The sequence below is a fragment of the Sus scrofa genome, chromosome 6 (genome assembly GCF_054392235.1).
Source record: "Sus scrofa isolate SSC_HxYL_T2T_F1_AM1 chromosome 6, Sscrofa_HxYL_maternal_Yorkshire_Landrace_v2.0, whole genome shotgun sequence".
Taxonomy (NCBI): Eukaryota; Metazoa; Chordata; class Mammalia; order Artiodactyla; family Suidae; genus Sus; species Sus scrofa.
In genome coordinates this window covers 162968672-162993637 of record NC_139388.1, presented here as the reverse complement: position 1 = coordinate 162993637, position 24966 = coordinate 162968672, and the positions used below count along the sequence as shown (strand labels likewise).

The 24966-nt window shown below is 48.4% G+C and overlaps 1 protein-coding gene across 4 annotated transcripts in view; it reads right to left on the bottom strand.

Moving 5' to 3' along the window:
- Positions 1-22079, bottom strand: part of GLIS1 (GLIS family zinc finger 1) — a 225235-nt gene extending 203156 nt beyond the window's left edge. For 3 of the 4 annotated variants that reach the window (XR_014808280.1, XR_014808281.1, XM_021096612.2), the window contains exons 1-2: positions 22009-22079; positions 20701-20997 (exon numbers count right to left, since the gene is read on the bottom strand). Coding sequence is in view for 2 of the 4 variants with exons in the window: in XM_021096612.2 (XP_020952271.2) it covers positions 20701-20956 (256 nt within the window). In the remaining 2 variants the exon portion in view is untranslated. Of the gene's footprint in view, positions 1-20700; positions 20998-21993 lie in introns of all 4 variants that reach the window. The other variant, XM_084965083.1, reaches the window with a different exon arrangement.
- Positions 22080-24966: the final 2887 nt, after the last annotated feature.

The window sequence follows — 24966 nt, the reverse complement described above, 5'->3', positions numbered from 1 at the left end:
GACCCCTGGAACAAAACCCTCTGCTCATCACAGCAACAGAGCAGCTGTCTCTCTTCACTCTGCCACAGGGCAGAGGCTCCAACATGCCTTTCATCTTCAATACCTTCAGGCACATAAAAATACATCATCCTCAGCTCTGGGTGGGCCTCTCAGAGCCCCTCTCACTTGAAGGGTGGTGAGGAGAGGCGGTCCCCTCCCCACCCACCTGGCACGAGGAGGAAGTGTCACAGTTTTCTCAATGCTCTCCTAGGAAATCCCCTCTCTCTTCTCTTCCACCTCAACCTTTACACCTTCAAGTGTGTGCCAGCTCAGGGTCTCAAAATCATATTTAATTGAGGCACCTGAAGTCCCACTTTAGAGGGTAGCAGTCAATGCCTGCTATCAATGCCTACGGTCTTCGGGTCCAGCCAGAACCCAGCGAGCAAATCCCCTGCCCTGGCATGGGGCTTTACTGCTGCAACCAGAGCAGAAGGGAGGGGGGAGGGCCAGCGCAAGTGGGATGAGAACCGAGTAGAGGGGGGTGGTTCAAGAGAACTAAATCCTCACAACAAGAAGCCAGCAAAACAGTGAGCACGGCTGATCCAGACACAGCAGCCGAAGTCTTATTTGGAGGCCGTGTAGCCCAGCAGTTAAGGCTTCACCGCCCCCTAGCTGGGTAACCTTGGACAGGTCACCCCCTCCTCTGGGTCTCCTTCTTCATCTGCAAATCGGGGATCAGAACAGTACTTCCTTCATAGGATTGTTGGGAGAATCAAAGGAATTATGTTCCTAATGCGCTTAGGACATGCCTGGACCATAGCAATAAGCATCATGTTTAGCTATTATTGTTTTTATGTTCGTAACTGAGACAAATGGAAGAAAATACTAGAAAAGGACAACTAAATGAGCTGAAGGCAGGGTCGCTGTTTTTGTACAAGTCCAGGGAGCACCATCCTTGCAGAATGGGGTAAGTGGTGCCCCCTGGAGGTGGGCATCCCAAGCAACCTCAGCAATGCGACAATTGGGACTGAGTCTCTTTAAAAGAGTTTGGGATTAGATGACTTTTAAAATTATGTTTAGCATTATTTTGCTGAAAATAAAAAATTATTTTTAGAATGTTTCTAACACAACTCCCCAAAATAGTAATAATAGCAACCAACAGGACTTGACAAATGACCAAAAGAAAAGCAATGAAGGAAATGATAAAAGAAAATCTTAGAATTAAGACTACATAAACATTTTAAAATTTTTATTTCAAAATCATCAAAAAAAAAAAAGTGCTTATCCTACTGTGCTACATAGTATCCAACCTCTTGTAATAGTATCCGGTGGAAGATGATATGAGAAAAAGAATGAATATACATATATATATATATATATATATATATATATATAAAACCAGATCACTTTGATGTACAGCAGAAATTAACACAACACTGTAAATCAACTATAATAAAAAATTTTTTTTTCTTTCCTTTTTAGGGCTGCACCTGAGTTATATGGAAGTTCCTGGGCTGGGGTTCAAATCAGAGCTGCAGCTGCCAACCTACACCACAGCCACAGCAACACAAGATCTGAGCCACATCTGTGACCTACGCCACAGCTCACAGCAACACCAAATCCTTAACTCACCAAGCAAGGCCAGGGATCAAACCCGCATCCTCATGGACACTCTTATCAGACGATGAACTCTCTGAGCCACATCAGGAACTCCTTTAATAAACAAATTTTTAAAAAACTTCTTTAAACAGCAGACTCAAAATATCATTGGCAAAAGGAGTTCCCGTCGTGACCTAGCGGAAATGAATCCAAATAGGAACCATGAGGTTTCGGGTTCGATCCCTGGCCTCACTCAGCGGGTGAAGGATCCAGCGTTGCCGTGAGCTGTGGTATAGATCAAAGATGTGGCTCGGATCTGGCGTTGCTGTGGCTGTAGTGTAGGCTGGCAGCTACAGCTCCAATTTGACTTCTAGCCTGGGAACCTCCATATGCCTCGGGTACAGCCCTAAAAGGACCAAAAAAATTACTGGCAATAAATATGAACAAAATATTAATACTCTTAATTTATTGAACACTTTAAGATATGTAAAGTTTTAAAATTTTTAAGTCGGAGTTCCCGTCATGGCTCAGCAGAAACGAATCTGACTAGCATCCATGAGGACGCTGGTTCCATCCCTGGCCTTGCTCAGTGGGTTAAGGATCTGGCATTGCCGGGAGCTGCGGTGTAGGTCACAGATGCAGCTCAGATCCCATGTTGCTGTGGCTGTGGTGTAGGCCAGCAGCTACAGCTCCGATTTGACCCCTAGCCTGGAGCCTCCATATGCTATGAGTGCGGCCCTTAAAAAAAAAAGACCAATAAATAAATAAATAAAATGTATAAGTAAAATACTCAGACCCCAACACAAACACTAACTTGCAAAAGAGGAGCTATGAACTGTGAATAAATACACAGTATATGCTGCCACACTAACAATCGAATAAATGTAAAATGAAACAGTAACCAGATGTCACTTCCACTTTTAAATTTGGAAATTACTTTGGAAACAGTGGTGAAAATACAGGGAAGTAAGTTTCCAGAAGACACTGCCCGCAGTTGTGAAAATTTGTGCAACCCTCTAAAAAGCTATTTGGTAATATGTGTGTCAAATGTTACTAGCCTTTGGCTCAGTAATTTCCAATTCTGGGAATCTATCCCAAGAAAACAATCAGAGATGCAAATGAAGATTATTGCATAAAGAGAGTCACTGCACAAATGAAAACAGACTCACGGATGTAGAGAACAGACTTGTGGTTGCCAAGAGGGAGGGGAAAGAAGAGGAATGGATGGGAAGTTGGGGCTAACAGACGTAAACTATTACATTTAGAATGGACACGTAATGAGGTTCTACTGTACAGCACAAGGAACTATACCAATCTTTTGGGATAGAATATGATGGACGATAGTATAAGAAAAAGTGTGTGTGTGTGTGTGTGTGTGTGTGTGTGTGTGTGTGTGTGTATGACTGGATCACTACCAGCAGAAATTGACACAACACTGTAAATCCACTAAACTCCAATAAAAAAATTAATTTTTATCTTTTTTGTTGTTTTGCCTTTTTAGGGTCATACCCGCGGCATATGGAAGTTCCCAGGCTAGAGGTCGAATTGGAGCTGAAGCCACTGGCCTACAGCCACAACAATGAGGGATCTAAGCCACGTCTGTGACCTACATCACAGCTCACAGCAACGCCAGATCCTTAACCCACTGAGCAAGGCCAGGGATAGGACCCACATCCTCATGGATACTAGTCAGGTTCATTAACTGCTGAGCCACAACAGGAACTCCTAAAAAAAAAATTTTTTTTTTTTTTTTTTGTCTTCGTAGGGCTGCACCCACGGCATAAAGAGGTTCCCAGACTAGGGGGTCAAATTGGAGCTATAGGCGCCAGCCTATACCACAGCCACAGCAACGCCAGATCTGAGCCACGTCTGTGACCCACACCACAGCTCACGGCAACGCCGGATCCTTAACCCACTGACTGAGACCAGGGATTGAACCTGCAACCTCGTGGATGCTAATCAGATTCGTTTCCACTGAACCATGACAGGAACTCCTGGAACTCCTAAAAAAATTTTTTAAAAGACCTGAGCCCATCCACCATGGCACAGTTTCTGAAATCCAATCATCCAACCTTGGGTGTGACAGGAGTGGGTCAATGGGAAGGGGGCAATGGATGTGTCTGTAGTTCAAATACATACATACATACATACATACATACACACATACACCATTTAAAAAAAAAAAGATAGTCACTGCATCATCATACTAAGGGAAAAGGTGAAAAATTCTAAGCATTATCCACATGCAAGTTTTATATATATATACACATATTTATATACGCATCAACTATATCTAAGAGGTCAGACCAAAATATGGGGGAATGGGGATGGAAGTGTTACTAGTTGCCTCCAGCAAAGGGAGCAGGGAGAAAAGAGAAGAGGAAGGCTCTTCCTAAGAATTCTGAGTCTTCTGAATTTTGAACCATTTTAATGTATCGCCTATTCAAAATAATTTAACAAATGTAATTAAATGCAATATATTATCAAGTATTTACAAAGAATTTTAACAGAATGGAAAAGATATATTGTTAGAATCTTAAGTTTAAAAACAAGTTGAATTGGAGGTCCTGTCCTGGTCCAGCGGTTAATGAATCTGACTAGTATCCATGAGGATGCAGGTTCAATCCCTGGCCTCACTCAGTAGGTTAAGGATCCAGCGTTGCCATAAGCTGTGGTGTAGGTCACATACTTGGCTCCGATCTGGCATTGCTGTGACTGTGGTGTAGGCTGGCAGCTACAGCTCCAACTAAACCCCTAGTCTGGGAATCTCCATATGCCTCCTTAAAAAAAAAAAAAAAAAAGTGGAACTCCCTTGTGGCACAGAAGGTTAGATTTTGGGCACTGTCACTGCAGCGTAACAGGTTGCTGCTATGGTGAGGGTTCAACTGGGAATTTCCACATGCCTCAGGCACAGCCATTAAAAAAAAAAAAAAAGTACACAGGACTTTATTTTCAGAATGATCCAAATAATAACAAAAAACATTAATATACAGATAAGCAAAGAAAAAGGACTGAAAAGAAATATACTAAAATGTAAATGGTGATCATTGCTGGGAGTGAGACTATGAGCAAATATTATTCCCATATTTAAATGGTTTGTTTTGTTTTTATTTTTTGGGAAGGTGAGTCCACAGCATGTGGAATCTCCCAGGCCAGAGATCAAACCTGAGCCAGACCACAGCAATGAAAACGCCAGATCCTTTCATTGCTAGGCCACCAGAGAACTCCTAAATGTTTTTAAGTTTCAAATTTTTCTACAATAAGTATATAGTACTGACATAAGCGGGAAAATAAAAGATTATTAAATTACATAAATCAACTACACTTTAATTAAAAATTAAAATTTACATGATTTACAGCTGTGGCCACAGCAACACCAGATCCTTAACGCTGGATCCTTAACCCACTGAGCAAGGCCAGGGATGGAACCCACATCTTCATGGATACTAGTCAGGTTTTCAACCCACTGAGCCACAATGGGAACTCCAAGACTGCATATTTTTTAAAACAGAGAGAAGGGGAGTTCCTGTCTTGGCGCAGTGGAAACGAATCTGACTAGCATCCATGAGGATGCAGGTTCGATCCCTGACCTCGCTCTGTGGGTTAAGGATCCAGCGTTGCCGTGAGCTGTGTTGTAGGTTGCAGACACAGCTCAGATCTGGCTTGGCTATGGCTGTGGCATAGACTGGCGGCTACAGCTCCGATTAGACCCCTAGCCTGGGAACCTCCATATGCTGCAGGTGTGGCCCTAAAAAGACAAAAGACAGGGGAAAAAAAAAGGCACGGCCCTTGAACTAGACCCATGGTGGACAACGAGTCTTGTAGGTCAAGGGAGGACTTTATATTTTATTTTGTGGGATAAGGAAGCCAGTGAAGGGCTTTGTGCAGGAACGTGACATGACCTGAGACACAACAGGAACTCCTGAGGTCAAGTAATTTTTTGGAAGTCAGGAAGCAGTGCATGTCTAAGCAGCCATGGGAGATGCCATCAGGCAGCCGTGTGTGTGATTCCGGCTGCAGAGATGTGCTTGCAGGAACCATCTGCCCTCTCTGGGCTGCTTCCTAGGAAACCACACCCACTAGGGCCCAGCCATTCAAATGCCACCTTTCCAGGAATCCTGCTCTGATCTATCTCATCAGTGCTACCTGTGAGCTCCCTGAGAGCAGGCAGACCTTAGAACCCACGTTTCCCTCCCCAACAGGCGCCAGGCCTGGCAACCAGCATGCTAGTTCCAGCCAAGCTGGTAGGTCCGTCTGCCTTCCCTCTCACCTGGACGCTCCCCAAAACAGAGGCCACGCTTGGGTTATACCTACTTCTCCAGAGCCTAACAGAGCTTAGCATATACTGGGGCTCCAGGAAACATTTGTTGGACAAATGAATAAATGAAAGAATGATACTCTAGACTAGCACTATCCAAATGAACCTTCTCTGGTGATGGAAATGTTTTATATTTGCTGCCCACTAGAGTAGCCACTAGCCACATGGGTCTACTGAGCACTGAAATGTGGCTAGTAGACTCAGAGACTGAATTTATTTTATTTTGTCGTAATTAATTTTTTTGTTTTGTTTTGTCTTTTTGCTATTTCTTTTTTTTTTTTTTTTTTTTTTTTTTTGTCTTTTTTGCTATTTCTTTGGGCCGCTCCCGCGGCATATGGAGATTCCCAGGCTAGGGGTCTAATCGGAGCCACTGCCACCGGCCTACGCCAGAGCCACAGCAACGTGGGACCCGAGCCGCATCTGCAACCTACACCACAGCTCACGGCAACGCTGGATCGTTAACCCACTGAGCAAGGGCAGGGACCGAATCCGAAACTTCATGGTTCCTAGTCGGATTCATTAACCACTGCGCCACAACGGGAACTCCTACAGTAATTAATTTAAACTGAAATAGCCATAGGTTCTACCACAAGAACACTTGTATCACAGGATAATTATACGATTACACAAGATGATCCATGGGGGGGGGAAGAGTTCCTGCTATGGCACAATGGGATCAGCAGCATCTTGGGAGGGCTGGGTCACAGGTTCAAGCCCCAGCACAGCACAGCGGGTTAAGGATCCAGCATTGCCATAGCTGCAGCTAACGATGACTGCAGCTCTGACCTGACCCCTGGCCCGGGAACCCCATATGCCTTGGGCGGCCAAAAAAAGAAAGATGATCTGGTGTCTTGCAGTACTCAATAGATGGTCACTGCAGGATACTGAAAATGAGGAGGAGCAGGGGAATGAGAAGGAAGGCCCCTAACAGCCCCAGAGCCCCCATCTCCATGGCCAATATCACACAGTGGGAATGTACTTGTCTCCATGACTCCCTGGCAAACAGCTCTGCTGTATTCTGAGTGCAGAGCAGTCAGAGCCATTGAGAGAATGAAAGACTGGGCTGAGTAAGAGGGGAGGGATGCAGGGCTGGGACAGGAAAGACTCCAAAGATGTTGCAAAAGGAAAACCCTGGTCTTTTTTATTGCCAGAGACAAGGAGAGAGGGTAGGCTCTCCAAGAGGAAAGCTTATGCAAGTAGGAACTGGCAACAGGTGCTGGAAAGGTGCTGACAATGGCGTCCCCACCCCCAGGACTGCGTATCCTGGATAGGGTCCTCCCCCAGTGTCCCCCAGAGGGCTGCTCTACACGTCTTCCCACCCGTCCTCAGAGGCCCAGCAGTCAGCCCTCTCCCACCCAACCTCACTGATTCTCACACTGGCTTTGCAAGGAGAGCTAGCTAGTAAGTATTTCCACTGTAGAAGCTGGCACAACGAAAGCTTCAAGATCATCCAAGGTCACAGGCCTCAGACGGACTGGAGCTCAGGCGTCTGCTTGGGACAGTGAGCCAGGTGATGAGATGGCAAAGGGGACCCACTGTCCCCTCCCTCTCCCGACTGTAAGCTCCCTGCAGCTGAGAGCTCTGTCTGTTAGCTCACTGAGGTGTCCCAGGGCCCACCTCAACACCTGGGTCACAGCAACCATTCACGCTGATGAGTGAACCAAGCAACAACCAAACCCGAGTGCAGCCCTTCTGTTTCCAGGATACGTCCCCACACTTCATCCCACACGCTCCCGACAAATGGACCAGGCAGAAGTCACTGTCTGAGACAGACACAGAGAGCCACCCTGGGTTGCTGTCCTGAAAATCTGCTTGGGGAACTCCCCAGGAAGTGGCACCTTGACAGCAGAGAGATGGATTAACTCTGCTGGGGTCCTGCGTTCATTCTCTTCTCTGGTCCACACTTTTTCAGCAAGTCAAAGATGCAGTCATTCCAGACCCTGTTCCATGGAGCCCACAGTCTCATCGGGGAGGAAGCATCTATAATACCCAACTGTCCAATGGGAGAAAAGTGACAAAGGACAGTGGAAGATGAAGGAGGGAAATGGTAATTCTGGCTGGAGGAGGCAGTTTCTCAACCATGACAAATGGCGAAAATTGGACCCAAGGCAGCAGAGTTCCAGAGGACCTGGGGCCAGGCCCAGAGGTGCAAGAAAGGGCAGGGTCTCAGAGTCAGGCCTGCAGCTACCATCTACCAGCTCTAGAATCTTGGGCAGGTCATTTAGCCTTCCTGGGCCTCAGTTTTCCTCATCTGTAAAATGGGGATGACGACACTCAGCTCATGAGTTGCGAATGTAGGAAGAACTAAATGGTTCCATAAGATACCTGCTCCCAGTAGGGCTCAACAAATAGAAGCCACCAGAATGCTGCAGAGACCCACAAGCATGGGAAGGCAGAAACAGAACAGGAATAGCATTGTAAGTTTGGGAGGTAGAAGCAATGTAATTCCTCTGGGTATGAGGGTCTGAAGGCAGCTCCCAACCCAATAAACCAGGCACGAGGGAAGGAGGTCTGTGCTTCCTGACTCACCCCATAAACACCCCCCTGGCTGGACACCAGAGCCACCACAGGTTGAATGAGTGTCTTGGATGGTCCCCAGGGCCAGGACGTGTCAGGAGGTTGTGCTGAAGCAGCCCACGCCCACCTGGCCAAGGGAGGTAGTCAGCTCCTAAGTTCCCCTAAGCCTAAGTGAAGCCAAGATGCCGGCCAATCAGATCTGTGTCCTCCAGCGCTGGATTAAGACCTCAGTCTCAGAGTTCCTGTTGCGGCGCAGCGGAAACAAATCTGAGTAGTGTCCATGAGGACACTGGTTTGATTCCTGATCTTGCTTGGTGGGTTGAGGATCCGATGTTGCCGTGAGCTGTAGTGTGGGTCATGGACACAGCTCGGATCTGGCATTGCTGTGGCTGTGATGTAAGCCAGCAGTTGCGGCTCCAATTTGACCCCTAGCCTGGGAACATCCATATGCCGTGAGTGCGGCCCTAAAAAGACCCCAGGGAAAAAAAAAAAAAAAAGGCCTCAGTCTCTGTAACTCCAAAGTCCTTATTCTTTTAATTTCTCAAAAAAAAAAAAAATGGAGGAGGGGGAAGAGGAGGAGAAGAATATGAGAGTAAGAGGATGGGGTGCTATGGCGTGGAGGAGAAAAAGCATCAGATCAAGTCAGGCCTGGGGACCTAGGCTCAACTCTGTCACTCAGGAAGAGCAGTAATTACAGCTCACCTTGGTTACATTCCTAATACATGCCAGCCACAGAACTAAGTGCTCGAGAGACTTCTCATGTCAATCCCCTCACCAACTCTATGAGACAGGCATTATCTATCTCTATTTTTTTTGCAAAGGAGGAAAACTGGGGCTCAGAGTCCAATGAATTTGCCCAAGGTCCAGCAAAGGGTATAGTCAGGATCTGAACTCGGTTCTGACTCCAAGAGCCATGTGGCCACCTTTTTCTTTTTTTGGGGGGTGCACCCTCGGCATATGGAGGTTCCCAGGCTAGGGGTCCAACTGTAGCCACCGGCCTACACCACAGCCACAGCACCCCGGGATCCAAGCCACGTCTCCGAACTTCACCACAACTCACAGCAACGCTGGATACTTAACCCACTGAGCGAGGCCAGGGATCAAACCTGCGTCCTCATGGATGCTAGTCAGGTTTGTTAACCGCTGCATGTGGCCACCTTTGCACAAGTAACATGACCTCACTTCTCTGAACCTCAGCCTTCCCATCTGTTCATGGGAGAGTAAATGAACAATCATGATTTGGGCAGAGTTTTATAGTTTACAAAGCTGAAACCACAACAGTAGCTAGAGAGGGGCCAAGAGGCCAACACAATCTACACCCCGCTGCAGGTCTATCTAAGCCTGTCCTGGAGCAGGGATCTGGGGCGTACACATCAATCTCCACCCCTAGCTCCTGGCTCTCACGGCCAAGGTCAACCACCAATACCTGCTCTTCAAACCACAAGATGAGACACATTTCAAAGCACCTGGGACTCCGCCTTGAATGGAGGGCAGGTGTGTGGCAGGGTGCCTACGTCCAGGCCAGTCACTCTAGGAAAGCCATCGGGCCCTCAGCCCCTCCACCCAGCCCATGGCCTGGCACCCACCAAAAAGGGTCTGTGATCCCTAAAGCCAACTCCTCCCAGGGAAGAGAGGTAAGGCAGAGAAGTGAGGCGACTCACCCAAGGTCACCTAGAAGCACAGGGCAGACCGTGCTGTGAGAGCCCCAAGCTGGTATGGGGAGGAGAACCGGGCTGTCTGCATAGAGAACTCCTTCCACGTTGACTGGAGTCTCCCAAGTGCCGAGAGCTTACCGTGTGTTCAGCGTGGTAACAGAAAGAAACATAAAACTTAGCTTCTCCTTTCTAGGCTACAGGCTCCTTGGGGGTGGAGGCTGGGTTGGACTCTCTTCCCAACCCTCTTCAATACCAATGCTGAGCCAGGCCCTGTGCGGGGCGCATGGGGTGCAGGCATAATGAGACTCTGACTCATACTCAAGGACACATACGTAAATGGAAATTCGCCACAGAGTATGACTTATGCTACAGCAGAGCGAAGCAGAAGCACTGTGGGGGCCAGAGCTCTAGCAAAACCAGGCCGGGGGAGAAAGGGAAGGCTTCCAGGAAGAGGTGGCACCTGAGCTAGGTCTTAAAGATTAAGCAGGAGTCAGGCTGGTGCAAAGGAAGAGAGGAAGGCCCTGCCAGGAGGTTCTGTTTACCAAACATTGACATGGTAGCAATAACAATAACAACCCCAACATTAATTGAGCATCTTACCATGTGCCAAGCTCTGTATTTAAGCACTTATATGTGTATTAACTCATTTTATCCTCTTAACAGCCTTTTGAGAATGTTATTATCTCCATTTTACAGATAAGAATACTGAGTCCCAAAGAGTTTAACAACTTCCCCAAGATCCTCAGTTAGTACCTGGAACCAGAATTCAAACCTAGAGGGCTGGTTTCATGCCTACCACCTCCATCAGCACCCTATACGCTTCTCAGATAGGTACTTTGCGCCAGACCCGGTACTGGATGCAAGGGTATAAAGACGAATATTTGGATATTGACTACTTTATGTTCCAAAAATGATTTAAAGAGGCATGAAAATAAATAAACAGAAGCTCAGAGTGTGTAAAAACAGAAGGACAAGAGAAAATTCCAGGTCTAAAGTTGCATAAGGAAAAGTCCAGCGCTGCTAGAGGATAAGCAACGTGGGCATTAGCATCAGATGAAGGGGGACTGGCAGGAAGACCCTGAAAGCCCCAGATCAAGGGGCTCAGATTTTTTTCCATCAGTCAAATGGCTGCCCATCTACAACCAAGTTGTAATTTCAGGGGAGAGCTTGAAAGCATATACCAAAGACTGTAGAACAAATCAATGTCTCTACAATGTGAGTTACTTTTAAAACTAGTAACTTCTGGGAGTTCCTGTCATGGCTCAGTGGTTAACGACTCCGACTAGGAACCATGAGGTTGTGGGTTCGATCCCTGGCCTTGTTCAGTGGGTTAAGGATCCGGTGTTGCCGTGAGCTGTGGTGTAGGTTGCAGATGTGGCTCGGATCCTGCATTGCTGTGGCTCTGGCGTAGGCCGGCAGCTACAGCTCCGATTAGACCCCTAGCCTGGGAACCTCCATATGCCGCGAGAGTGGCCGAAGAAATGGCAAAAAGACAAAAAAATGAAAATAAAATAAATAAAATAAAATAAAACTAGTAACCTCTAGGAGTTCTCTCGTGGCTCAGTGGTTTAAGGATCTGGTGTAGTCACTGCTGTGGCTCTGGTTACACCTATGGCATGGGTTTGATCCCTGGCCCAGGAACTTCTATATGCGGGGGAAGCAGCCAAATAAAATTTTTTTGAAAAAATAGTAACCTCTAGGTATCTTCTGCATCAACAGATACTAAAAACATAACAAGTATCATGTGGACAGGAGACAGATTTTTGTCCCTGTATTTAGAAACCTGTTGTCAGGGATGAGAAGTAACAAAAAGTCTTAAGCAAGGACTTCTTTGGAATCAAGGTCTGGGATTTCTGCTCTCCACCCATCCCTATACCCCCACCTCTCTGGGCTTCAAGCATCTGAAGGCCCAAAGATGAGGGGAGCCCAGCAAGAAGCTCCAGTGCAGGGATATTCTCACAAAGAGAGCTACGTAAGTACAAATGACTGTTTGATCAATCATTTGGCCTCAGTGTGGGATTTGGTTGAATTAAAGCCATCTGGTTGGGGGGGGTGGAGGGAGGAGGAGACAAGCAGGCGGGAAAATGACCCACCCCCTCCCCCAAAAAGCATTGTTAAAATATAACGGGGAAAAACAGTAAAGTCTCCGCTGTTATTTCAGCCTAAGCCACTTAATCCTTCAGCACATAAAGCAACTTATTTTATGGCCTTTTCCCTTTAAAAAGTAAATCAGAAGACGCTGCCCTGAATTCAGATATCTCTGAAACACACTACTCATCCCTCCCAGTGAAATATCCTGTTTCATAAACCTCCTTCGAGATACTTGAAACTGCAGATCACTAAATGCCTAGCTTTAGGCATCTGACATTCCAGAGAATTAATATTTAAACTTATTATAGGAAAAAAGAATTGAGTTTGGTTGAAGCATGAAATATTTAATAGTGTCTCCAAATTAGAAACCCTATTTTGTTTCACGCTGGAAATGCCAACGTTATTACCTGGGCTTTGCACTCCAATAAGATAAAATGCACAGGCGGTCTTGAGATTAAACACACAATTACGGCTGTTTTCTCCAGAGAGAAGGGGAGCGAGACAGGTTTGGGGGAGTGGAAGCGATTGAGTTTCATTTTTACGATACACTTAAAATTATATTATCATTCTCTGCCTTGAGGGTTGGACTTGAGAGGGCTGAAGCTACTTAACCGCCGAAAACTGTGTCAAGATCGGCAAATCCACGGAGGCCTATTCACGGGCTGGTGAGCCTGTACGCCTTGGAATGGGCCCGCTGCTGGGCAAAACCCGGGAACTTTCTCTCGTCGCTAGGACAAAAGTATTAAGTGGTTTGGGATAAAAATTAAGCTTCAATTGACACAGCGGATCCTGGCAGCCTCTGCTGGCACGTGTAATTTATTTACAGGGTTGGAAAGTCGGCAAAATACATCATCAACTCTTATACAAACTTCTACTAGGTATTAAATACCCAAGCCTCAGAGAAGTAATTCATATAGTCCAGCAACGTTCCAAAATAAACCCAATCTGTAGCCCTCCAGAGAGCTTAAAACAGCGAAAGGGATCTGTATTTTTAAAGCCAGGTTTCTAATACTCCCTGGTTTCTTGCTAAAGCCTTATTTGCCTTCAGACCTGTTACTTAAAAACAAAGCAACATCTAGGAGAGTAATCTGGTTGCTAAAAAGACACAAATAGGAAGAGGCTGGGCCACAATCAACCAGTCCGCCCTGATACTTCTTCCTACTCTCCCTTTCAGACCTAGTGTCAACATCCAAAGGCAAAGAAGCCTAGGGCAATAAAGACTCCTGCCATTTCATGGGAGTTCCCTTTGCGGCTCATCAGGTTACAAACCCGACTAGTATCCATGAGGACACAGGCTCAATCCCTGGCCTTGTTCGGTGGGTTAAGGACCCAGCGTTGCCATGAGCTGAGGTGTAGGTTGCAGATGTGGCTCAGATCTGGCACTGCTGTTACTGTGGCGTGGGCCACCGCTGCAGCTCTGATTCAACCCCTAGCTGGGGAACGTCCATATGCCACATGCATGGCCCTAAAAAAGCAAAAAGCGGAAGAAAAAAAAAAAAGACTCCTGCAATTTCAACTTCAGAAGTACGGTCCCTGGGACTGTCCACACTCACATACATTCTCATGAAGGTACAGCCCGTGTAAGGCCACAGACACAGGGAGCTTTCCCCTCCATAGGGGGTCATTTGGCTCATTCATCATCTGACACAAAAGACCCATTTCCTACAAACTCTCAAGTTCACTCTGATCTCTGGCCTGTTCTCCCTCCCAAGCCTTTCTTCATCCCACCAAGCATTTAATAAGAAATAATTATTTAGTAGATCTCGGGCCATCATGCCCAGTGAAGCATGCATTCTACACACCAGGAGTGGAGGAATCATGAGGAATTCTCTTCAAACAGATGCCTTCAGAAACAGGGGAAGGGAGTCTGCAGCCAGGGTCCAGGCAAGGAAGCTCCCCAACCTGCATGATGGGCTCAAATAGGGACTTGACCTGAAGTAACCAGGGGGGCATGTGGTATGCCACTGCCTCTGAGAAGGGGCTACTTCTAAGGGGCCCTCCAGTCCCAGAAAGTCTCCCCCTGAGGACCCCACATCACAACTGGGAACCACTGGCCTTCCCCGATTTCTGCAGCAGAGTGGTGGGCAGAGCCCTGATGCAGGCAGAGTGGCCCCTTAAAACTTCTATTAGCTAGAGACTCAGAAGTCTGCTCCAGGGACTGATTGTCTGGACTAGCCTGTGGCCTTCTGCTGCCCTCCCGCCAGACTCCTTGCCACTGCTCGAGTTTTAAAAAGGCTGTCCTGGAGACCTCTGTGTTTTAGGGGGAAAGCACAGGCTTTGCTGTCAGACAGAGCTGGGTTCAAATCCCAGGCTCTACTACCCACTACCTGTCCAGTGAGTCACTGTGAATTAAACAGCAAGCTCCTCATTTGGACAAATCACTTAATCTTTCCAAGCCTCATTTCCCCCATCTGTAAATTTAGAATATCTCCTCTTTTCCTCCTAGGATTGCTGGGTGTTACTACATGCAATCACAGCTATAAAGTACCTGGCCTGGCATAGACTAGGTGTTCAATGAGGATTAGTTGACTTCCTTCCCTCTTCTGGTTCCCTCTGCAGTCAGCTTCAGGGGTCAAGAGTTCCAAAGAGGGGTCAAAGGGAAACCTGACCTCTTTCCACACCCTAGGCCCTTCGTATCCATCCCAGGTGAGTCCATGGGGATTCCTGGGAGCAACGGAGCGGGATGGGACTACGGATCATCCCATCAAACTGCTTCCCATTTTACAGACAGAGAAACTGAGACTCAAAGCCAAGGGCATGGCCCACGTGCACTGAGGCTGTACAATGGCGCATGTGTTTGCTCCAGACAGGCCCAACCATAACCACCCAAAAAATTCAGGCCATACAGGAAATGCATTATTCAGGGAGCGGACTGAAGGGCTCTCCTCTCAGGGCATCTGACTCAAATGCTGACTTGAAAAACACAGCTCGTAATGCTAACACAATCCGCCTCGATCCACCGGAAACCTTCTGAAGGAATAACCCTTTGGAGTTAGGAGAAGAGGGGAAAAGAAGAAAACAGATGCTTCGAGTGACTTGAAACTCAAAGACCACTGGGTTAGGGTTGTATTTTCTCCACCCCACCCCAAGCCTCTGTTTTCTTTCAGTTTCTTATAAAGAAGACTTTAGGAGACTAAAGCAGCCACAACACTCTTCCCCCCTCTTTTCTGCTTCCCTTCAACTCAGTAACCCAGCTATCAGTCCCGGACTTTGCTTCTAATGCTGAAAGCATTTTTTTTTTTCCTCGTTGTAAACTATTAATTCGGGCAGCGGTTGTTGATAAACAACACGTCCGTTTTTAAACTGCTAGAATCATTAGCACAGGGAAGGCAAGCAGCACAAATATTTCAGGAGCTTGCTCTTTTTTCCTGGCCCTGGTACCCCAGCTGGGCTTTCCGCATGTTGCAGTTGAATTTTTCAAAGCCCATGGCAGAGTTTGTTTCATTTCTTCTCCCCTTGAACTAAATGTCTTTGTTTCTTTAAACACAAAAATAAACTACCCCCTACCAGAAGAAACAACACAAGCCTCTAGTTTCAAACTAACTGCAACTAAAATCTGTATTAGGAAAAGAAATCAGCAAACCGCGGGGTTATAATTTAACATTGAAGAAAAATCACACAGACAAGGTGAGACTGTTGAAATGCCACCATATCAGCTTAAAAACAGGGATTTTTTTCCCAAGCAAATTGAGGGAAGGAAGGGAAGTTATCCTCTCTATGCAAAAGCCACAGTTAGCAACAGTTGCTGGTCAATTTACAAATAAAGTTGGTATTTATTTGTTTGTTGTTTTCCTTCCTAATCCTATCCAAAAAAGGATTGAAAACCCTATTCCAAACTTTAGTTTCTCCCCTTTTCTAGGATGCTGGCCAAACTCCACAAAATAAAACCGAAGAAAATGATGATAATTATGCAACATTCAGAACAAAGAACATAAGAATATATTTTTTTAAATGATTCATTGTGCACTTATGCCTGTAATGGGATTTTAACGCACTGTAAAAATAAGTGTGCTGGCTCACTCAGCTTCTCACGCAAATGTATCGCAGGCCGATGAATAACTCAAAGATGGGGTGAGTTTGGGGGTTTTTTCAAGGGGGAAAAAAGATGTGTGAAGGAAAAGCAGGGCATATAAAGAAACTTGGGTCTTTTGAATCACAGATGGAGAGACACAGCCTATGGATAGGACTCCACAGCTAAGACAGTTCTGAGACCTCAGTCCGGCTAAGCACTGCAGGTAAACGACTCCGAAACACCTAAGCCTAAATTAAGGTACCATCCTACGAGATGGTCCCCTTTCTATCTTCCACACCACGCCTTAGCAGTTTCTAGAGAGCTTGGGAGGCAAGAAGGGAAGAAATTCTAGCCACACAAGATTCTGAATCTTTGGGAATTCTATTTCCGCTACACATCTATAAAAGAGTTGTCGGGTACGTAACTCTTACGACTGTGGACGCAACATGTTCCTATCTTATTTGTGTACCCTCACACATACATGTTTCTCTTTGTCTCACTGAGCCTGACATTTGGCCAGCAGGTTTTTCTCCCCCTTATTTAAAACCTCAAGCACTGAAAAAATTTGGATCTGATTATTTCCGGATCACAGGACCAGCACTTTAAAATGGATGAAATGCAAGCAAATTGCCCACTAGAGCCGGAGGGGGTAAATGCTTTCAAAATAACTCATACCTTTCTGTTATGGATGTGCTGGCCCTCCAAAGCCTGCCCAGAACATCACAGTGGCTTCTGATTCAGATGAAGAAACTCTACCAGGTAATGCCAACCAAAATCGTCGTGGCTTACTCTCCATCACCAGCCCCTAATGTCCCTACACACAATCTACAGTTGCTTCCCTGTTTTTGCGTTTGTTTTCCTTTTTAAAGAAAAATACATATACACTAAAAAAAAAAAAATTTTTTTTAAGTTACAAGGTTAACTACTTTTTGGCATTTGCAGTCATGTTATGATGGCAGTTTACTAATGGCCGGGTCCATGTCTGTCAGGACCATCAGTCTCCTTTTTTATTGCTGGGACATGTCCAATCTCCACACAGGGCCCTGTGGGTCGCTGAAAATTAAACAGGGGGCTCATTATCTGGTTTGGTCTACGAGCAGCAATTCTAGTCAAATGGAATCACCTGGTAAACTAAGACGTTTCCTAAGGAGGGCATGGATACTAGTTACCAACTTCCAAAGATTCAAGACAGAAGAAAGACCAAACAAAAGCGAACATATTTTAAATTCTCTGGGAACATTCGGAAGGCTGTCAGAAACGTCAGCTCTCAATCGCCAACACACATGCACATAGAAGGTACAAGCTGTGGAACTGGAATCGAAATTTGCAATATTGGCCTTAGAAACTGCCACTTACTGTCTGCAGCTTTGAGAATATCCTGGAACCATAATGTCTTTACCTATAAAATGGGAATCACAGTAATAAGAGGCAGTATCTGCCCAGCTCTTTACAGACTGCAAACTGCTTATACATCTGTCCCCTCGGAACAGCTCACAAGGTAGGCAGGGTCCAGCTGGCAGGAGGGCAGATGCGGGTGTGTGTGCGGACACACGCTGAAAACCGTAAAGCACTGTGCACGGGGAACAAGCGTCATCGGGCCATCGCCACAAAGCTGACCTCCTCCATAAAGGCCAGATGTTTACCTTCTTTCCTTGTCAGAACTTCCAAAAGCAGAGTGTGGAGTGTTTAATAATGAGAGAAAATACGCAGCATCTGGTAATTTGGCCTTTTCAGCTGTTTGGAATCTGGATAAACGGGACTCTGCCATAAACAGATCGTGATTCTTATTGTAAATGATGACAATGTTAGTCCATGACGTCGCACCATCCCCAGTGGCTCCTAACTACAGATCTGGCAACAGAGAGGACCCCAACATTTAGGGAAAAGCTGCTGGACAAGAGCTCACGCCCTTCCTCGACTTAGGGTCGGTCCAAAGTGGAAGGCAGATCATCGGATTCCAAACCAAGCCACACTGTCTTCTCTCCAGTCACTGGGCAGCAGTGGCCACAAAAGACCTGAAGCTTGGCTCCTCTCGGCCTCCTCTGGCCAGGGCACCAGAGTTAAAGTCGTTAAAGTCAATGTTCAAAAAATCAAATACCCCCCCATCACCCTACCCTCTTTATCTCTGATCCCAGCACGCTGCCCTGCATGAATTAATAAAAGTGACCCCTTCTACCTTTTAGTTTAGTTTATTCTTAGAACAATTGTTTCATTTTCCCTTGGGAAAGAAGCATCAGTACCTCTTGTGCAAATGAAAAGCCAGAGGCGTATCCTCCAAAAGAACCTGGCACTGAGGCGGCCCTTTCTTTCACACTCCATCACTAATGCTTTCTTTAGTCTTTCTAAGTAAGTCTCCGGGTAGATTTATAAGTGAGGAAACTTAGACCCAGAGAGGGAAATAACTTCCCCTGGCCCACAGATCCTAGGTGGTAAGGTCTTACAATTTCCAGTGCAAACAATAAATATTTTTCACTGGATATTCTTTTCTGTCTGTTTCCAATAAGCCTGAGACTTGGAGCTGGACACCAAACATTCAAAGGGTCCCAAGGTCTAGGGAACATTTGGGTGGGAACAAGGGCAGTTAAGTTTTCCTTTACGGCATTTTTTGAGGGTTGCCCAGTTCTGGTTTTGTCTCAGGCCTCAGGCAGGTTTAAACTGTAGGGAAGAATTTGCCTAGAGGGACAGAGGCCAGGTCAGAAACCTCTTCAAGCCCAGGTCTCTAAGCCACGGGCTGGCCAGGGACCCTCACCCAGCAGGCCTCAGTTTCCTCACCATTTAAATGAGTGTGACAAATCCTATCCCATCAGCCTTGCTGGAGGCTGTGACAAAGTCTGAAGTCTCTTACCAAAAGCTTACTGTACAAGCGTCTTAAGGTACAAAGAAAGAGGTGCTTCCTCTCATTCTTTCATCCTCCTCTGCCCTTTCCAAAGACAATCCTCATTTAAAGATCTCATATCTTAGACATGAGTGGGGGGGTGGATAAAAATAATTTGGATTTGGGGGATTGGAAGTAGGAAGGTTGTACACACCGCATCCAGATGAAAGGCCTCTAACAAAGGCTCGGAACAAAGGCTGTGTTTGGAAGAGCCATTTACTAGGTCTGCGGAAAACCTGATCTTCGGTTGACAGCATTTTTTCTAAACACAAAATGTTGCAGGAGGGTATCTATTTAAGGGAGGATTGTGTATGGAGGGGGGCAAGCGAGGGAGTTCAGGGCAGCAAATATTACTCATGTCTTGCTGCACAGCCCTCCTCTCTCCCAAGTAAAAGAGAACCTCATGTGTGTATTCCAGCAATGATACCCTAAAGGCGGTTGGTGTTTGTTTGTTTTTTCTATATCTATCCTTTTATAAAAAAAGACCTCTCCCTCTTGAAGCGACTGACATTAAAAATGAGATAATAGTGCTCTCCTACAGAGTCAGCTGTTTGCCTTAAAAAGAAAAAACTACTTAGGCTTATTTCATTTTACCAGTCCCTGAATTAGGGAGTTAGGTATTTTTTGGTTTCGTTTTGTTTTTTTACCCAGAAGGAGTTCTCATCTCTAAAAACAAGCCACTCTACTTTTTCTAAGTCGCTGGCGATGAAACCTACACAGCCATGAAACACACTTTTTGTCCTCCTTCAGAATGAGCTGAAAGAGAACCACGAGGTCTCAAACACTGAAACAGTGAAACCCCCAAACTTTGATTTCTTCCAGGGGAAAAAAGCAGGGGGACATAGTGCCTCAACAATACCCCCAATTTCTGGTTAATTATCTGTCAGCGTGAAACTTAAAAATAATGGCTCAATAATAATTAACTGTGATGAGAAGAACATGTTCATGAGAATCTGGCCTCCTGACTGACTTTGACCCATTAATTATTCCAGATCCTGCACCTTATACCCACTAGCCTCACGGGGTAGAGGAAAAGTATTGCACGCGATCTTTTGACCAAAGGCTATGCCTCTGAGGCATCAGGGACAGGACAGCCCTTGTTAAAGTCAGGAATTTACTCAGGCTAGACTACAGCTTCATAAAATTTTCCATCAGGAATCCAGAAGTCATTGGGTATAATTAATTCCTTACTTGACAGATGGAGAAACTGAGGTCCCAAGAGGGGAGGGGTCTTGCTGAAGCCTTCTTTCTGGGTTTTGTTATTGAGGGAGATTGGAATCCTTCAAAGGACGCCTTTAGCAGGCTCAGAGACAGACATGCTGGAGTTGCTACTCATCCTAATTTATAATAAGATTTTGACAAGTTTCACACAGCTTTTATCAGAAACATACAGAAGCAAAATGACGTAATCTGAGCTTTTTATACACGCATCTCCCCCCAGATAGGCTTATATTGAGCTGAAATTAGATGCTTCCTAAACAGTCATGGTTTCAGAAAGACAAGCCAGTCCCAAACAACTAGAGAACCTGATGAACTCCTGAGAAAGTTCCACCAAGTTCTCCGGAGAATCCCTACAAAGGCCTGCGGGGGAAACTTCAGGCAGCCCGGATCTCTCCACACCCGCGGCCGGGCACTTCGGCGGGGCCACACTTACCCTTCCCGGCGGCGGCGGCTTTGGACGGGCCGTAGTCTCGGGGACTCCGGGGTCGCAGGAGGTCGTGGGCTCGCGGTGGTGCGGGAGGCCGGGGCAGCAGGTCTCGCGGACCCGCATCCCCGCAGCCCCCGCCGCTCACGGCGACCCTGAAGGCCATGTGCGGGCCGAGGCCAGCGGGCCCCCGGCCGGGGCCCGGAGCGCCGGGGGCCTCCTTCGGCCTCTTGTCTGAGTGCGCCTCGGCCACCTCGCAGTGCATGGCGCCGGGGCGGGGCGCGCCGCTGGGGGTCGCGCCTGCTCCTGCGGAGGGGAGAAAGCACAGCCGCGTTAGAATGAACCGAGCGGTGCCCTGGCAGGCCCGGGGCCGAGGTTTGGGCAGGTCACCATCCCTGCGTTTTCTCCTCCTCTTGAAAACGGGTTAACGCCACCACACGCACGCTAACCTGACAGACCTACCTAATTCGCGTAAAGGCCCCTTCCAGGGCGCGGGAACCGCTGGCACGTCCTTCCCCGGCTTGCGAAGGGCCCGGCCCCTCAATCCTTCCCCACCAAGCCCTCTCTGGACGAAGGGGTAAACTGAGGCTCGGAGAAGGGAGGGCGCCCGTGCGCGCCACCCGAGAGACATGGGCCGGGAGGCGGCCAGAGATGCCCCGGGCACGGCTCTGGCGAGGCTGCGGAAACGGCTCCGGATGGGTCACGGGCTGCACGTTTCGTCTCGTGGGCGCTCCGGGACCCGGCTGCGCTCAGGGACGACGGGCGGCGCACCCACCAGCCGGGGTACAGACCCTCCGAGATCCCACCACCACCACCGCCCCCCGAGCCGCGAAAAGAGGAGTCGGAGGATGGGCGCTCACTCCCGCGACGCGAACCCATCACACGCACCCAGATACGCACACTCCCACGCGCAGCTGGGAAAATGAACCGATCGCGCATGAAAACGCGCACAAAGTCGATAGGCCAGGCGCGCCCGCTCCCACGCACACCACACACCCCGCAAATGCACACTCGGGGACACGATGCGCCACACATACTACCCCCATTCACCCGCTCAGACTCTCAGCAACACTAGCTGCCGCACTCCCATACTCCACACGCGCGCGCGCCCGGCGCCCCTCCGCAGAGCCTCGGGCCTTCCATTATCCCTCCCGCAAAAGTGCCCCGGGCCCCCCAAACTCTCCGCTCGCGCTCCTCGCCCCTTCCCCAAGCCCCCCAATTCCACCGTCCCCGGGACACCCTCCTCCGAGGCGGGCCTGGCGCCCGCCCCTTTCCCGAGCCGCCGGCCGCGCCCCCTCTCACCTCGCCCCCTCTCACCTCACCGCGGCCGCTGCAGCTCGCTCGCGGGGCGCACGACTCGGCGCGCCTCCACCGGCGCCGCAGCCCCCACAGCCGCCGCGTCCAGCGGGGCGGCTCCCCGGGCGGGGGCGGGGCCGAGGCTTGCCTGACAGCCGCTCCAGCCAATGGCTTGCTGCGGCCGCCTCGCCGACACCAATCGCGGCGCGAGGGCCGGGCCTTCGCGCCTGGGGGCGAGGGCCAGCCGGGCGTGAGGCAGGGCGGAGAGTTTGACAGGCGGCGGTCGGCGGCACCCGGTGCCGCCCGGCCCCCTCCTCTGGCTGCCGCTCAGGGCAGGCCCGCGGGGCGGCGCGGCCAGCGGGAGGGCTCGGTCGTCCGGGCTGGGCCGGCCGGGGCGATGGGGCGCATTGGGTGTCAGGAAAGCCGGCCTCGACCTGCCTCATCTCCGCCTTTCCCAGCAGCTGAGGCAGGAGCCTTCCACCGTCCAGGGTCAGTTTTGCCCGGGTCAGATGTGAGCAGCCAAGCCTGCTAACGTGGAGGCCGTGGATGTGAAAGTGTTTGCAACGTCTTCCTGCAGACGCCGACCCGCTCATTCCAGAGCTCTCACAGATTTCCCAGCGGGTCAGCAGCAAAGGTGGGACCCGAAGCCAGAGCTCGCAGACCACTTTTGTTTTGACGGTGTGTTTTTCACCAAAAAGAAACCAGGCTAGAGGGTCTCATTTGGAAGCGAAAAGATAAAAATAGATAACCTGGCTCCCAACCAGAAAATACCCCAATTGAATCTGTGACTCTGTCTGGGGGAAGGACCCCAGCACCTCAATTTTTAGCGAGCCCCCAGGAGGTCCTTACAGCCCTGGGCCTTGAGACCCCCTCCTCTAAGTTCCTCCAGGGCCTGGCACCTGCTTCCCCTGGGTTCCCTGGCTCCCCTCACAGACAGCGGTTCCCAGCGAGCCCTGCCCCATGTGTAGAAAGAACACTGGAGGAAGAAGAAGACTTGAGGGTGATTGGAAGCAGTGGCTGAGTTCCCTTCTCTGGACCTCAGTTTCTTCCGGTATCAAATGGGGTCATTCACTCAGGCCGCCTCTATCTGCCAAGGCAGGTTCCAGCCAGACCCCTGAGAGGGTGTCTACTTTTCATGTTGGCCTGCCCCACTCTGCATTCTTGACTGGTGATCTGGGCCCCACCAAGGGCCCTGCCTGACTCCACACTCTTTGAAGAGAGGGGTCAGGTCTCTTTGGCCTTGGTCTCAAAAGGAAAAATATGATGGGGCAGCAGGTCAGGTCTCACAGCACAGGATTCTACACAGAGGAAGAAACTTCAGGCAGCACTCTCAGATCCTTGGAAAACTGGGATTTTATTTATTATGTACTTATTTATTTATTTTTGCTTTGGGGGGCTGCACCCACAGCATATGAAGGTTCCAAGGCTAGGGGTCAAATCGGAGCTGTAGCCTCTGGCCTACACCACAGCAACGCCAGATCCCAGCCATATCTGTGACCTACACCACAGCTCATGGCAATGCCAGATCCTTAACCCACTGAGCCAGGGATAGAACCTGAATCCTCATGGATACCAGTCAGATTCGTTTCTGCTGCTCCAAGACGGGAACTCCAGAAAACTGGGATTTTAGAATCACAGAATCCTAAAATTTGATGCACTATATTTGATTAAATGTAGCATCTTACACTTAGAGAGCTGTACTGGTAGAAGGGACCTTAGAGCTTTAGTTAGATCCACCCCCAGGTGCAGAGAAGAGAGAATGTGACTGGCCCACAGCAATATGGTGAGGTATGGCAGAGCTGGCACAGGAATCCAGGTGTCCTGACTCCCAGTCCAGAGCTCTTCCTCCCGCCGTGATGCCTCCTCCAATAGGTATAGGATGTCTGCCAGTCCTACCCATGACACACAGGCCAAGGGTCATGGGCTGCATAGGATAGCCCTTGCCTCTGTCTGAGGATTTGGAGTTGGGGATTACCACTACTTTTAGGCAGGAGGGAAAGGAATAGGAAGGAGTAAGAGTAGCTCACTAACCCCTCCAATGCACCGCACCCCTCCCTCTTCTGAAGTTCTAGAACCAGCTCTGGCACCAAGAGTCTATGAGGCTTTAGGTAAATCAGAACTTCCTTCTGGGGAGTTCCCATCATGGCACAGCAGAAACAAATCTGACTAGGAACCATGAGGTTGCAGGTTCGATCCCTGGCCTTGCTCGGTGGGTTAAGAATCCGGTGTTGCCGTGAGCTGTGGTGCAGGTTGCAGACGCAGCTCAGATCTGGCATTGCTGTGGCTCTGGTGTAAGTCAATGGCTACAGCTCTGATTAGACCCCTAGCCTGGGAACCTCCATATGCCGCGGGTGCAGCCCTAAAAAGACAAAAGACAAAAAAAAAAAAAAAAAAGAACTTCATTCTGGACCTCAGTTTCTCCTTCAGAAAGCAAGGGGGTTGGAAGAAGATCGTTGGCCTTTCCAGTGCTGCCCTTTGGTGAGGCCAGGAGACCAGTCTGCTGCCTTCCCTTCCCAACACACACACACACACACACACACACACACACACACACACACACACACACTCCACACACAGCACTGCATACTCAGTTAGAATTCAGAAAGCATTTAGTGAAAAAGTCACTAAACCAACTGGAACTACAGGCAAAGACTCCAAATTTCCAAGCTGCAGCAACGCAGCTCCTTTAGTTTTCTTTGCTGAGCACCTACCCTGAGCCGATTCCCATGCCTGAGCTAAGGACAGGGAGCGCCTGCCTTTCCCTCAGTGAACTCACATCTCCACCCACCAGGTGGGATGGGTTTGTGAAGCCTGACAAAGCAATGAGGAGGTTAATCTATTCAATAGAACAGACCTCTTAAACATGGCATGTGGCAGGACCTCTTTGGGGACATATAGAATCCAGTGGGTACATGCCTTTTTTTTTTCTAGAAGGAAACACAAAGTGTTAACAGTGATAAAAGGAATGGAGGACTGAGG